The 16,042-nt window shown below is 53.1% G+C and overlaps 1 protein-coding gene across 3 annotated transcripts in view; it reads left to right on the forward strand.

Annotated features, from left to right (window-relative positions):
- Positions 1-10,099: 10,099 nt before the first annotated feature.
- KY (kyphoscoliosis peptidase) overlaps positions 10,100-16,042 on the forward strand; it is a gene marked incomplete at both ends in the record, with an annotated part of 44,277 nt that continues 38,334 nt past the window's right edge. For all 3 annotated transcript variants that reach the window (XM_081235210.1, XM_081235211.1, XM_081235212.1), the window contains 2 exons: positions 10,100-10,235; positions 13,504-13,566. In XM_081235210.1, the coding sequence (XP_081091336.1) occupies positions 10,100-10,235; positions 13,504-13,566 (199 nt within the window). The remainder of the gene's footprint in view (positions 10,236-13,503; positions 13,567-16,042) is intronic.

Below are 16,042 nucleotides of genomic sequence, written 5' to 3' on the forward strand. Positions count from 1 at the left end.
ATACGACCTGGCATCAAACTCCAGCAGTTGTGCGTGTGCCCCCATGACCTCCTGCTGAGTACCACAGGAGCCGATCGGCTTCGTGGTTCCTGTCCACATGCACAACTTCAGGCAACACCGTCCCGAAGTGAACTGTCAGATGGCACGCTCTTCGATTGTCCTAGACCGATTCGCTTCAAGCTCTCGCTCTGATGCTTTGTGATAGCAAGCATACTCAACCCAGCCCTGCTCTTCAGGTTTTATTCATGTTAAACAGATGCCCTATCTGAGACCCTGTCCCTCATCTCCAAAATGCATGTTGTTGAGATAATTAAGACAAATGAGAGCACTTAGCACAGGGCCTCGCAGGCAGTGGATATTCAATGCATATTTCCTTCCTCCCTCCCTCCCCACCCCCTCTTCTTCCCTCCCTCCTTCCCTTTCCCTCCCCCTCCCTTCCTTCCTTCCTTCTTTTCTCCTTCCCTCCCCCTCCCTTCCTTCCTTCCTTCTTTTCTCCTTCCCTCCCCCTCCCTTCCTTCCTTCCTTCTTTTCTCCTTCCCTCCCTCCCTCCCTCTCCCTCCCTCCCTCCCTCTCTCTCTCTCTCTTTCTTTCTTTCTTTCATCTTCCCCCCAAAGCAGAAGCTAGTGACCTTCGTTGACCCTCCTTCAGCCCTGTCTCTTCTCCTTGTCCTGCAGCAATATTCTTTCTGTCGCTCCTCTCAGGATCCTCTTAAATTCCACTGTTTCCTTCATACGTGGATCTGCACACTGTTTTCTAGGTCGACTACAAGAGAGACTCATTCACCTCTGTGTGCCCACCACACCAGACTCAAGGCCTGGAACGCAGTGTCTGGTTCTAGATGGAATGCAGGAATTGGCAATGGGATGGGGCTGGAGGAGTGGGTGAATGAGGGGGATGGGTCTATGCTACCCTCAACAAGACCAGAGTTCTTGAGATCAACAGCTGTATCCTTGTCACTGATCACTGCCTCATTCCAATGATAGAGTTCCTGACACAGAGTTAGCATAGAAAAAAAAAGTTTTATGGTTTATAAAACGGATAATGAGTCTTACACACGACTGACTATCATTTGGGGAAAAGTGGAATGTACTGGAAAACAACAGTAAACCTTGATCTAGGACACTGAGTTTCAATCCCAGCTCTACCACTTCCCAACTGTGTGGCCTTATCCAAGTGCCTGCACCTCTCTGAGCCTGCATTTCCAAATCCTGTGAAGTCAGGATAATAGTTGGTACCACTCAACTATCTCCTGAGGCTGCAAGGATTATATTGGGCATGGGTTCCACTCTGGTCCTTTTGAAGACCCTGCCACCATGAGAGCCTTGATAGCCAAGCCCCAAAGCTGAACATCCATCCCACCTGCTCACCGGAAGGTAGAGTGGGTCCGTGGGGAGGGGACCAGCAGGCTGCAAGAGGTGAGCCTGCTCCACTTTCAGGCTTCTGTAACCAGGGATATGCATAATCGCCCTGACCTCAATCTTTCTCTGTGAATTATGGAAAGAGAGTTCTCTGAAAATGAGGCATGTGCAAAAAAGTTCCACCAGGCTCCCCACCCTCCCCTCATTTCATCCTTCCCAACTGAATAAGGACCATGGTTTGTTAGCTGTTGCCTTCAGCTCGCCTTGTCCTGTGCCTGCACACGTGAGACTAAAAATACCCATGTCTCCTATTAGAGGCTCTGCCCAGGAACAGGAAGGGCTGGAGCCCGCACTGACACTGAAAACCGGCTCTCTTGTGCCCCCTGGGATCTAGGCCACTGGGCCTGTCCCGCTTGGGGCAGATGGGCACCAGCTTCCTCCCGACAGTCCCCAGGGATCCCCAGTAATGATCAAAAGGCTGTCCTGACTTCATGTGTGTGTGTGTGTTTTTTATTTATTTATTATTTATTTTTGCTGTGTTGGTTCTTCGTTTCTGTGCGAGGGCGTTCTCTAGTTGCGGCAAGCGGGGGCCACTCTTCATTGTGGTACGTGGGCCCCTCACTATCGCGGGCTCTCTTGTTGCGGAGCACAGGCTCCAGACGTGCAGGCTCAGTAGTTGTGGCTCATGGGCCCAGTTGGTCCGCGGCATGTGGGATCCTCCCAGACCAAGACTCGAACCCGTGTCCCCTGCATCGGCAGGCGGACTCTCAACCACTGTGCCACCAGGGAAACACTTCATGTGTGTTTTTGTTCAGATATTCCAAAGCCATTTTCTGGGAGTCTCCTCACCACCCCGTCAGACAGCCTCCCACCATGAAGCACGAGGGCTCGTCCCCAAGGGACACGCCTCACCAGGAGCACAGCTCTGGGCCCCGCAAGTGGCCCACCCAAGTCTTAGCCTGCTCCCGGAAAAGACATCTGTGCCCTTTCTGTTAAAATACGCAGGACGGCAAATGTGTGAGGCTTGGTGTGAGCACCGGGCCCGTCTAGAAGCCAGAGTTGGTACACTGGTGAAACTGTGTGAACAGATTTCTTGCTCCTTTGTTTCTCTGCCAATAAAACAGACACAAAGGCATCAGCCCAGGCTTGGGTTAGAGCGAGGACGACATGAGTTCACGGAAGTAAAAATGCAGAATTCTGCTCGGAAGTAGGTGACGGCGGGTGGACGAACTTTGAAGCAGGAAGTAGGTGTGAGGACGCCTTGCTTCCATCGGAGAGAGAAGCGGATCGAGGAACATGCAGGGGGCATTTCAATAGCTCGGCAATAAACACTTGGTGAAGCTGAAGAGGTAATCTCTCCATGGGCTTTCATGTGCCACTGGATACCTCTCTTGGCATGGCCTGAGATATTTTGGAAGTGATGATGAAAGACAAATTGATTTTCATCATATCCATCCACAGGAAAAGGCCAAGAACGGCAGCGAGTATAAAGACTCCAAAATTTAAACTACCTGGAACTTGGATGTGGTCCTTCCCACAGGTGCATCTCATTGTATGCAAGAAAGGGGGTCGGAAGGAGCCGTGGACAGAAAAACAGGGACCAGTGATGAGGGTGTCATGGACAGAAATACTGACAGGGAACGGCTGACGGGCCATCGGGGAGAGACATACCAGAAAGGTTGAGAACGGAAACCGTGTTTAACAGAAATGTCACAGCTCTGGCTCCCGGCTGCGGTGAGGTGGGGCGGCTGCGTGGGACTGAGCAGCGCTGTCAGAACCAAACTCTCCCCAGATCCGTGCTCCAGATGGTTCCACCAGGAGCGGGGGAGGTGCTTTGAGAGCTGCTTGTCCTAATTTAACCTCCTTCTCCTCCATCCCCTGAGGGTCCGAGGGAGACACAGAAGAGCAAGTGCTACCAGTCTCTGGACGGCTGGTACCCCTCTGGGCTAAAGGGAGAGGTCTTGCTGGCTGGGAGCACACATTCCACCCCATTTGATTCAAACATTTATCGAGCACCTCTTGTGTGCAAGACACATAGGAGGCACAGGAAGGGGGACTCAGGAATGAGGAAGACCATGAGTCGGCCCTCAAAGACCTTAACGTGATCCCAGCGTGGCCACGACCTCACCATAGACTTTGCTATGAAATAGAAAAGCCCTAGGTAGTTTGGAAGAGTATTCTTTTTTCAAACTAATATATAAATATTTGTGCCATTCCAGTAGGAAGAAGGAACTAAGGATTCAAACTATTTAAGGTTTAATGATTTAACACACACACATAAATTTATGTAAAAAATATTGTTCAATCTCGGTGGTAAATTTAAAATGAAAATTAGAAAGAGTTACCATGTATCAATTTTATGATGACAAAGGTTCACACAATGACAGTATTCACTGCTTGTGACGGTCTACAGGGAGGTGGACGTACACAGCTAGTGAGATTGTAAACAGGCACGATTTCTCTGGAAAGTGATTGGACATTATATCTATCTCAAGCCTTAAGATAGTCATAACCTTTGACTCAGTAATTCCACTACCTGGAATCTACTTCTAAAGAAATAATCAGAAATGTGGTCAAAGGTATAAGCACGCAGATATTTATCAACATATTATTTATAAAAGTGGAAAATGCAAGACAAACTAAAAGTTCAACAACGAGAAAATAGAAAAATGGATTATGGTACATTGGTATAGTGGGTGATGAAGCAGCCCTTTAAATTAGGTTTTGAATACCTTTTAGTAAACTATTCACTACCCGTGTTGAGACCAAAAAAATCATGAGACCAAACTCTATATGGTGTGATCCCAGTTTTATTTTTTAAATAAGTATTTACACATATATATGTGTGTATATATGTATATACGCACACACATTTATTATATATGTTGTAATAATTATACGTTGTAGTTGAAGGAAATGCTAAACAACAAAATGTTTAAAAGTGATTTATCCCTAGATGATGAGATTGGGTGATTTTATTTTCTTCCCTATATAAGGCTTGCATTTCCTAAATTTTCAATAATGAACATGAGTTTGGCAGGATGGCTTGTTTCACAGACCCCTCTAGGGAGCCCTGCAGGGGGTGGTCCCGCGCTCACCTAGAACGGTCACCTGTGTGTGAGGGTTGAGCTGGGTCTGCCCTCCAGCTGGAGTGGAGGCCCCTCGTGTCACCTGCCTGCTCCACCAGTGCCTGGCCCCTGCCCGTGCTCCTGCTCTGAGCCTAGCTCCCCACCTCACCTGGGCACTTCGCACCACACTCGCAGACGCCCCGTCATCACACAGCCCAAGTGTGGTGTTTGACAATCTTTTCACACCAGCATCCCCTTACCCAGCAGCCTCTCCAGAAGCCCAGCCCACAGTATGTACCCTCAGGCGTCCCCCTCGTGAACACCCCCTGCTCTCCCTTCCCTGCTGACAACATCCATCCGGCTCAGGTGGGCGGCAGGAGCCCCACCCACTGCAGGCCTCCCCTCATGCTGCGCCCCTGCTGCTCTTGGGCTCCTCCCTGTACCAAGGCATCAGCCAGACCACCCTGCTCTCACTTCCTGAAGCGTGTCATCTTCTCTCTCACCTCCAGCACTCTCCCGGCCCCCCACCCCCTCCCCCACAGGCTGTTCCTCAGCCTGGAAAGTCCTCGCCCTTCTTCTGGGGCTCTTCCGACTCCGTCACCACCAAGAACACTGTTCGGATGTCAGCCCCACCTCATAGCCTTCCTGGACCCTCCTCTTTAGGAGGACAGGTACCCCCTCCCTGAGCGCTTACTGTGTCATTTCATCATGATGGCACTGCCCACAGTAGGGTCTCAAGAACAAGCTGCAGCCGGTGCCAGGAAGCATCCTCAAGACAAACCCAGCAGACATGGCAAGGCTCCTTTACAGATGAACCGTCCTCTCTGCAGCACACCTCCTAATGATTGTGCAAATGGCAGAACTCTGTCTCCGTCTCCATCCCTCACAGCTCCTAAAGGCTGCTGAATGTTCCCGACCACCAACTTCGGTCTATTGCCACTGCCACCAGTTCTCACCCACTGAGATGGCACAGGGCCTAAGAAATCTGTCCTCAAAGGCCCAACTCAGGGCTTGAGCTCAGAGAATTTTCCCAAGAACCTCAACAGATGTCTTGGGCTCCTGGCTCAAGCTGTGTTCATTATGACCATTGAAAGCATCTCCCCTGCAGGCTGACGGCTGTTCTTCCCCTCGGCTGGGATGCTAGGCATCTCACAAACATGTGATGGTCTCGGGGGCAGGGGGTGGTTCAGCATATGAGCTTTGGAGTCATACAGGGTATGGTGTCAAGGGTTAGGGCATCAGTGCTATGTATGAGACACTGTGGGACCTTGTATAGGTCTCCTTAGGTCCCTGAGCCTCAGTTTTCTCATCCATAAAATGGAGATAATACAGAGGCACATCCCATTGGATGCACACCGTGTTCACAGAGTATAGGTGTTGGGGGACGGGGGGAAGGAAGAAGAGCTATGCTGAGCCACACTCCGCTGCACAGATCTGAAGTCAGTAGTGCAAGAAATGGATTCTGTGGCTCACTGAGTTTCTCTGCAATGGCAGAACAGCGACAGAGGACAGTGACACAGGAGGGAAGGCAACTTCCTGCTCCAGGAGGGGGTCAAGGAGGCCTCCAGTTTCTTCTGTCCCCGCTCCCCAACTGTGGAACCACACCCATGAGACCCTCCTCAGACCAGGACACACAGGGGTCTGACCAGAACACAGGAAGCCACTATAGCTTTCTTTAATTAAGCTATCGCTAAGCACATTATCTCAACTCCCTCACCCATTTGACAGATGAGGAAGACTGAAGCTCAGAGAGGTTAAGTACATTCCCCAAGGTCACCGCGCTAGGAGGGAATCTGGAAGCATACATTTTCCTGGCATAAGTGCTCCAGTGGGAATTGACGGGTTTTCTAAATTTGATGAGTGTGGGACCAGAGCTGGGATAATTTTCCAAGTCCTGTTAACTATCGGGATGGATACAAAGAGAGGCACCACAGAGAGCTGGCATCCTCTAGGACGTCCAGGAAGTAAGGTGCCCAGGAAGGCTTCAGGGTGGAGGTGAGGTCGCACGTCAGGCCTTGAAGGATGGCTAGACTGGACTTGCCAGGGAGGTCTAAACAGTCTTCCAGGAAGAAATGAAAGCAATAAGGAAGACTCAGACGTAGAAGCAGCCAAGCCGGGCTGGTCACGACTCCAGGAGAAGCCCACGAGGTTTCTGGGAAAGACGTCTGGTCCCCCGTGCGGCTGTTTGCCCATCTCAGGGGAAGCGAGCGCGTTAAGAGGCGGGGACTTGGTCTGCTGCGCTTCCCCGAGTCTCCCCACCCTCAGTGCACCCCTCCCCACTGCACCCATGGAGAAAAGCATGCTGTGTCTACAGATTGCTGGCTAAGAGCCTTCCATGGGTTGGCTTGCCTGTTAGGTCTCTATAGAAAAGGGGAAAACTTGCCTCTTGGAACCTCTAAAGAAGTAAGAGTTAGGACAGGTGGTCCCTGAGGAACTACTATGTTTGAGGAAAAACAATAACGTGAGTCAGAACACAACCCCTTCTGGCAAGGGCAAGCCTCCTCCCATCAACCACCCCCCACCGCCAAAATAGCAAAGTGGGCTCGGGGTTCAGAACCACTCAATTGACAAATCCCCCCTTCAAGCAGAGGGGTGACAGCAATGTGGGTGACAGCTGGATGTATCTGGGTATTAAATGTGACAGAGGATAAGGGAGACAATACGGCCATTTGACTGCTCTTTGTCTTTCGGTGTCCTGAAATTTCCAACTCATTGTGATTAAAATAATTAAAGTTCTGCCCTAGAATGGAGATACCCCCTGGCTTGTCAGATCCTAAGACGAGGGTGTAGATTAATTAGCTGGGTCAGAATACTGAGGTCCTTGAATCCCGTGTTGTTCAAGCTGGTGGCAGGATGGGGGGGCGGGGGGTGCAGAGCCAAGCCTGGCAGCAGAAAGGCCAGATGTGCTCGGGGAGCAGGGGGCATGGCCGTGGCTGCGGCGCGTGCGAGTTGGCAGCGAAAGAGGAAGACATGGGTCTGTAGAAGGAGGCTGGACTAGGGTGTGAGTCATAGGCCGAGTGCCTGTTCTGTGTCCCGCTGGTTGTAGGAACAACTGGAGAGGGATTTTAAGCAGAGGGTTAGACCCTCTGACGGGTAACTCGTAGCCTCAGTCTTCAGTCCTGCGCCCCCTCCCCTTTCCCCATACATCCAGATGCCCTCATCCACATCACCTTCCCCGTGGTGTCTCCCTCCCAGCCCAAAACTGATGAGGCTCTGGATGAGGGTATGGGTCACCTGAGACCGGGAATGGGGGAGGGAGGGGGTGAGGAAAGCATCTCTTCTTTCTGCTCACGCTTCTGGCAGGACCAGAGACTGAGGGCCGTGGGTGGGAGCCTCGCAGAGTGGGTCCACGTTCTGGGCAGCATCAGGATCCAGGAGCGGCAGCATCTCCCAAAGCAGTCAAGGCAACATGGCCCCTATATTTACGGGTTTTTTCCAAGGCAGTGTTCTCGCTGTATTTTTGTCCCCCAAGAAACATACGTCAACAACTGGAGTTGTTCTGGGTTGTCACACTGGGAAGAGGGAGCTCCTGGCATCTAGCTAGGTAGATGCCAGGGATGCTGCTAAATATCCTACAGTGTACAGGACATCCCCCTACAGCAAAGAGTTCTCTGGCCTCAAATGTCCATAGTGCCATGGGGGAGAAGCCCTGCCCCAAAAGATCTGTTTTCAAGTATTCTGGAAAGGCAGGGTGTCCCAGACCATCTTCCTGGAGCTCAGGCTAGCACCACCACCCTCCCCCCTGCCCCAGGTCATCATCCCCTCCCCCAAAGGCAGCTATGGAAGGTATGCCATGGTGAGTGAGTTCCTAAAATGACACTCCCAGCAGGACAGTAAGCATGGGGGATGGAACACAAATGTCTGCTGAGGGGGCTTCAGCTCCCTGCCCTCCCCACGCAGCCTCATTCAGGTGCTGCACAGGAGCTTCTGTTGGGATCCGCACCCTCCAAGGACTTAGCCCCGGTGGTGAGGTGATGCTGGGACCAGAGAGCTGCCTGGGCAATCTCCAAGACCCCAGCAGCTTCAGATAATGAATAATCCATAGTTCTTACTTCCCTAGTCATCTAGAGAGCAAGGCTTAGCCAGCCTCCCAGCCCTGTGTGTGTGTGTGTGTGTGTGTGTGTGTGTACATGCCCACATGCAGACAGGACAGGGAAGGACAGGGCTTGCTGCATGAAGAAACTGCCTTGCGAGTCATCACCTTTACTGGTCCTGCGCTCAGCTCTCTCAGGACTCCAGTCAACACTGCCGGAAGCCAGTGACCGCTCCTTTCATCGGATGCCCGGTGGGCAGTGGGGTGGCGGTGATACAATGGGGTGGTGGTCTTTCCATGTGACTAACCTGTGAGCCACAGTCAGCGAGGAAAGATCTTCAGGGTCTGAGAGTTCAGCTTTGTGACCCCCAGCTTTGTCACTTCACCTGTCCCTTTCCTCGCCCTTAGAATCAGGTAAGAATGCCAGCTACCACTTGAAGACCACTTACAAGGCTCCAGGCACCTCACATGCATGTCACTGTTACAGCAGGACCTGCGTTATGCCCATGATACGAGTGACAAAATGAGGGGAAGTGGCTTGTCCAAGGTCACAGGGGCAGCAAGTGTGGAACCCAGGCCTGTGCCATACGGTCTGCCTCCAAGAGGTAGCGGGAGGTCTCAGCGGCCACACAAGGTAGAGTCACTTCACTCCACAGCAAGGAGGGTCCCAGAGCAAAGGTCTCCACGCCTACGGTATTTCTTAACGGTGGAAACTCAAGTTAGGGGACTGACCCCAGCCCGGTAGGCCCACAGTGCCAAGGGCTGCCAAGCAGATGCGCTGTAAACACTCCTGAGTCCCAGAGCCAAAGGCCCTGTTGCCGCTGGCTGGGCAGGCCAGGCCTCGCTAAAAATAGACGGGCCCTCAGGTCCAGCTCCCTGACTGCCAACCGAGGCCGGCCGTTCCCTACACCCAGCCTCCTCCTCTCCCCCTCCCCCTTCCCCAGCGGGCTAGAGCCAGGCTTCTAGAAGGTACAGAGATGTTAAGACTTTCACTCCAGACCAGGCAGGGCTGTTAGGCTGACGCCCAGTGGGCAAGTTCCAAGTTCTGGTGGGGCCATAACGGGGGAGGGGGTGTCCTGACCCCAACGCCCCACACATCTCCCTCTAACGAAGGGAGCTGTCAACCTCCAAGCCCACCCGGGGAGGCAGTGGAGCCAAGGCCAAAACTTGGCCAGTTTCTCCACATTTTGCAATTGAATCTGCAGCCCCCTTGCCGTTTCTCTTTTCCTGCACTGATTCCCCCTGTTCACAGCACTGTACAATTTCTGTATTTGCCGCGGCTTTCGGAGATCTGCTGCTGGCCGTCCCAGAAAGGCCCCGGGGAGCGCGGGATGGGGCAGCGCCCGGCCGGCAGGGGCGGGAGACAGGGGCGCGGGGAGGGAGGCTCCGGAGAGCGGCCGGACGGGAATTTCCTTTCAAAGGTGACTTACGGCCTCTTCATTAGCGTAGCGCCCTCCCGGGCGGGCCCTAATGGCGAGTTTGGCAGAGTCAGCGAAACGCGGCGCGGCGGCCGGGCGGCAAGGAGCGCCCTCTCCCGCACCCTCGCCGTCTCCCGCGCCGGGCAGCGGCGCGCACGAGCCATTTGCAGCTCAGGCAGCCTCGCGAGCGGCCGCCGCGCACTGGCCGGAGCTGGCGGCACCATGGAGCTGAAGAAGGACAGCAACGCCGTATCCATCGACATGCTGCTGATCGTGCACTCGGAGAAGCAGCGCGCCGCACAGGGCGCGCACTCGGACCGCCAGGCGGACCCGGGCGCGCCTCCGCAGCGCAGAGGAGGTAATGCGCCCCCAGCCAGGGCCCCGGCCCCCAGCCCCTGGACCTCCTCGCCCCAAGGCCCGCCTGTTGGGGGGGCGCGCCCCCGAAAGAGGTCCCCGAGGCCGACCCGCTCCCCAAGGCTGGCTGCGCCTCCGCGCTGCGCCTCTGGCATCCCGTGGCAACGCGCAGCCCCGCGATTGCCCCGGTTGACACCCAGTACAGGCCTGCCGTGCTTCCGTCCCCCCGTGAGCAGGTTTCCTCCTGGTCACTCTTTGAAGGGTGCAGATCAGGTTGGAAGATGCCCTGGAGGAAAGGGACCTCGGGCCTGACTCCTGTGTGCCCGAGGCCTGCTCCCCACAGGCAACATTGCAGGGCACAGGGGACCCAGGGGGATTCGTGTGCTGAGTCAGACTTTGAGGTGGGACCCTCCCTTGGTGTCCTTGCACGATTCATGGCCTCACTGTCCCCTTTCTTGAGCCCTCTCCCAGCCTCCTACAGTAGAAGGCATGCCAGGTGTAAAAGGCACACAAGCTTGGGTAGGGTTAGACTTGAAATCTGCTCTCCCCACTTTGGCTTATCTGTTGATTCTACTTGTCCTAGAGACTTTCTGGGGAAGGGTAGACTGGTAAAATAAAGCGACTTTTCATAGAATGATTGTGGAAAGCAGGGCTCTGGCCTCTGTACTCTCCAGAGAACGGGACACAACGTGAAGAGAGTAGAGATGGATAACAGTGGCGGTTAAATCAGCCCCTCATACATCTGGGAACCCCCTGGTCCTGAGTCTCTGAGGAAGCCCTCAGGAGCCCTTGAGGAGGCTGGTGTGAGGGCACACTAGACACACTGTGTCCTGGTTCTTGGGGAGCGAAGCTTCACAGCCCTCAAGGTAAAATGACCTGCCCCATCTCCCTCCCAGCTCCAGAGCTCCTTGAAGTCTGTCCACAGCTCTTCTGTCCCCAGAGCCCCTATGCACACTGAACAGGCACCTTCCACCTACCCTGCTGAAGCAACGGTGCCATGCGTGGCTTTGCCCCCCGCCAGCCCCACAAGCTGCAGCTGCCCCGTAGCTCCTGGTGACCTCCTGGGGAGGCAGGCAGGCGAAAGAAAAGAGATTCTGGAGAGCTGAGAATGTTGGCAGGTGCCCCAGTCTCCCAAGGGATTTGGGGCCCAGGAGTTGTTTGGGTTAGTTGGTTCTTTAGTTCTCAGAGCTGCCTCTGGGAGAAGGGGAGATGGCCCGTGCAGGGGTATTTGTAATGAGGAAACTGGCAGAGGCCGTTGGCCTTCCTTGATAGAAATGCGGCTGCCCCTACTGCACGGACTGCGGTCCGGAAAGCCAGAGGCCCCCCACGAGGCGCAGCTCCAGGTTAGTGCATGAGTCCCCTCCTCTCTCTCCCTCTCTGATCACATCTCTCCGAAAGGCTCTGACACTAGAAACAGAGGGCAGAGAACACAGAGAAGGCCCAGAGACCGGGGCTGCTCAGAGAAGTGTCCAGCCCCCGGCATAAAGCCTACATGAGGCCAGACAGATGCACTTCACACTCGTGACCGTGACTCAGGGAAAGAAGACCGCTGTTTGCTGAGCCCTCTCTGCTGATATTTTTCTCCAAATATTTTCCTGACAGACATTTCTCCCAGGCGCTATGGCAGCGGAGAGACCTGTGTCACTTATTGACGATCAGACAGTTCTGCACCAGAGCAGGGAAGAGGGAGTGTGTGTGACCTCCAAAGCCCGCTGGGCAGCAGTGATGTCCAGGAGACACCTGGCTAAGCCAGCCTGCGGGCCCACTCCTTGGGACAAGCTAAGGAGGGGAAATGCTGGACAAGACTAGCTTGTTCCAAGGCCTCCTGTTGGTGCACAGAGATCCAAAACCCACCCCTCCCCCACTTCCAGGCATCTCCTCCAGTCTCCTCCCCGCTCCAGGCCCCCGGCTGGACAGGGAATCTTCCCCGGCTCTGCAGAGGAGGGCCCGAGCTCTGCTTTGAGAAAAGAGCAAAGCTCGGTTACTCTCACATGCAGAGGACTGAGTAAGGTTGTGACCAGGCGGCTTTCTGTTGTGTCCTTGTGGCAGAAAAGAGTCAGAGGGACAAGGAGGCATTGAGCATGTGCACTGGGAATTTGGGCTGCAAGGCAGCAGATACTCCCTCCCCTTTCTTGCAGGGCCCTAGCATTTCCCCGGCAGTTTCCTTAGAGCCGCACTTCTCCAAAACATGCCTAGAAGCTCTCAACTCCTATTGTATATTCCCCCGGCCATGGAGGAGGTAGCCTAAAGCTGCCACACCAGGTCTGAAAAAGCTTCAACGCCTTAGGTTTTATCCCCAAAGTGGATGGGATGTGTGCATTCCACTCCCCAAGTGTCAGTGAAGTTTCCGCGTGGTAAGGCCCAGACACTGACTATGGAGAGCTCTGCGGAAAAGAAGGGTGTCAAGAAAGGACTGGGGGCGCTCAGAGTGGTGGAAGGGGTTGGAGACCCAGACTGGAGGCTGGGCTTCCAGGAACATGACCATAAGCTGTGCAGAATGGCTGGTTTGGTGAGGAAACCTCCGCTGCCACCAAGGAGCCCGAGACGCTCCTTCTGCGCCAGGAACTTGAGATTATTGCAGCTGCTTGCGCTGCCAGGACGTTTGCCAGTTCTGTGCCAGGAACCCGACCTTGCAGCCATCACTTCCAGCCGCCACCAGAGAGAAAGAGAGAGAGAGAGAGAGCGGTTCCATTCGCTTCCCTGTTGCCTCACTAGGTCCCAAGAGAGAATGGGACACAGGTTCATTTCAGTGGATGCCTCGGCCACACAGGTCCATGCTCTAGCTGCAAGGGAGGCCGGGAGAGCAGGCAACCATCACGTTCCGTTCCCATAGGGATCCATCAGTTTCCATCCTTGCCCACCCCCCACCCCACATCAGGACTCTAAAAGTAGGAGATTCACCACATACAGAAGTAGGCAGGAAACATGAATGGCAAATGTCTTCACAATAATGCTTCCATATTTATGCAGTGGAAATGTGGGAGTGACAAAGGGGCACCTCTGTTGTGAAAATTCTCCCTGAATGATCCTGATAACCAACCCGCCACCCTTGGAAACTACCGTGGTAATATTTTTTTAATGTTTTGAATGTGGAGGGTTGCGTTCATTCCTCCAAGTGCACTTCATTCGTGGGCAGCCTCCCTCGGATCCCGGGAGAGCCAAGTTCCACCAGCCCCGCTTTAGCCCAGATCAGTTTGCAACTGGTGCCTCACACACTTGACCTGAGTCTCCCCACCGCAGAGAGCCTCATGCCGGTCCTTGTTACTTCACAGGGCTTCAAGGTGTTGGAAACGGAATCCGGAGATGGCAGAAATTAGAAAGAAATGACCTACATGGTAAATTCTCTCATTTTCATTTTGTTTTCTTTCCGATCTCTGGAATTCAACACACTGAAAAATGCCTGGAAGCATTGGGTTTCACTTGTTTGAGGACTAGTCTAGACATCTAACCACTCAGACAGTGGCTGCTTGTGATGCAGCCAGGCCTCTGGGGCCACTGTGACCCTGGAAAATTTTCCTTGGCAACAGGTCCACCAATTTCCTGGAGGGTGTGGGGGGGGGGGGCAGACGGCGCAGTGCTATAACCCTGAGCACCCACTTGTTCGCTGGCTGAGCTATAAAGAACTTGGCATCATTTGGGATGGTGGGTTTAGGTGTGTTCCCATGGGAGGTGGGGCTTCCCAGGTCATGCGTCCCATGCATCTTGGGGCACCCATCTTTTGAAAATATTTCTGAACAGAGAAGACAGCGGCCTGCCTTGGGTGGTGTACTCAAGGCCTTGGGAGATGCCGCTCAAGGGTTCTGTGGCTCCTGGCCTGGGATCCAGAATACAGTAAGATCTGAAGAAATCAGCTTCCAAAGCCTCTTTATGGGGCCAGGTGTCTTTCCCCCTGCAGGCCCAGGATTTCTCTGACCATGCCATGCATGAACCGTTATACTGGGCCTTATTCTGTGCCCTTATTGTGAGGTTTGTAAGCCCGGCCTCCAGGAACAAACACTGTGGAACTGCACTGTGGGCATGTGAGAATTCCAGTAAGAATCAGGCCTCCATTCCCAGAGCCCCAGTAGGGGATTCAGTCAGATTCCAACTGTGTGAGCCCCAGGATCGGATGACTGACTCACCAAATGCCAGTAGGAAGGGACCCACCCCCCCATGACGCTCCACAAATGGGGAAACAGGACCCCAAGCGAGCAAAACAGAACACCTATGCTCTGCCGTCCTCCTGACAGTAACAAAAGGGGACGATGAACTTCTAAACGTAAATTCATTCATTCATTCCCTCGGTAAAGGTCGACAGTGATTACTTTGTGCCGGGAAGGGTTCTAATTGTTGGAGATGGACGGTTGGGAGCGCCCGTCCCCCTGGGTCCATGTTAGAATGATTGCGTCATAATGCCGTTCACCACAGCCGAGTCTCAGCACCCTGGAGGTGAAGAGCTCGCCTGTGTCCCCTGCACTGTGCATGGAGATAACTCATCCTCAAGACACACCCCCACCACCAGGGACCACCCTCTGAGTCCTGGCTGATGGGCATGCATGGTGTGGGATGGCTTCCTACACCTTGATACGGGGCCATCAGATGGTAGACGCACCAGTTCCAGCTCTACCTAAGCAGACGCCAAGGTTAGCGAAACGGTGCTGTGGGCTCTTGAGAACTACAGTAAGAATCAGACCTCCAGACACCTGACAGCCACAGAAGCACATAGCAGCCCACGCAGGGAGGCGTGCTCGGCCAGTGTGCGGGTGGGTGGAGGGCAGGCGGGCCACATGGGAGGAAAGAGACACTGCATCTGTGTTTGTCGCAGCTCTTACTTTGCCTGAGTTGTCGGCAATTCATCTTATGGCTTCTCGGCCATGTTATTAATGTTATCAGTCCTCAAGAGAGGAGTGAAATATACTGGATTCATCCTCTTTTTACCATCTTCGGGGTTCCTGGTTTGGGGTAAGTTTAGTGGAAAAATATAACAAAACACAAAGAGACACGATAACTCTTACAAGACTCTTTTTTTTTTTTTTTTTTTTAGTTTCTGCTTTATAACAAAGTGAATCAGTCCTACATATACATCTGTTCCCATATCCCTTCCCTCTTGCATCTCCCTCCCTCCCACCCTCCCTATCCCACCCCTCCAGGCGGTCACAAAGCACTGAGCTGATCTCCCTGTGCTACGCGGCTGCTTCCCACTAGCTATCTATTTTACGTTTGGTAGCGTATATATGTCCATGCCTCTCTCTCGCTTTGTCACAGCTTACCCTTCCCCCTCCCCATATCCTCAAGTCCATTCTCAAGTAGGTCTGTGTCTTTATTCCTGTGTTACCCCTAGGTTCTTCATGACATTTTTTTTTTCTTAAATTCCATATATATGTGTCAGCATACGGTATCTGTCTTTCTCTTTCTGACTTACTTCACTCTGTATGACAGACTCTAGGTCCATCCACCTCATTACAAATAGCTCAATTTCATTTCTTTTTATGGCTGAGTAATATTCCATTGTATATCTGTGCCACATCTTCTTTATCCATCTTCCTTAAGACATGAAGTGGGTCTTAGTACAATGTACCAGCCGATAAAGAGAATGATTATAGTTCTTGCAAAACCACCCAAGAACTGAGAGTTTCAGGTAAGTGCAGGGCTGGAGAGAGGCCACACAGAGGCCTTGAGCCTGGGAAAGATGATGGTTCCACCACTCCACCAACATAATGCAATTTAAAATTTACTAAGTTAAATTTTATTAATTTTTTCGAGTGGCATGCTTGCATCCGTGCAGAAGTTAAAATTCCAGCTTCTTCTGTGTTTTCTGATGGTGAGGTCCTG

The sequence above is a fragment of the Mesoplodon bidens genome, assembly GCF_964165515.1.
Source record: "Mesoplodon bidens genome assembly, chromosome: 5".
Classification (NCBI taxonomy): domain Eukaryota; kingdom Metazoa; phylum Chordata; class Mammalia; order Artiodactyla; family Ziphiidae; genus Mesoplodon; species Mesoplodon bidens.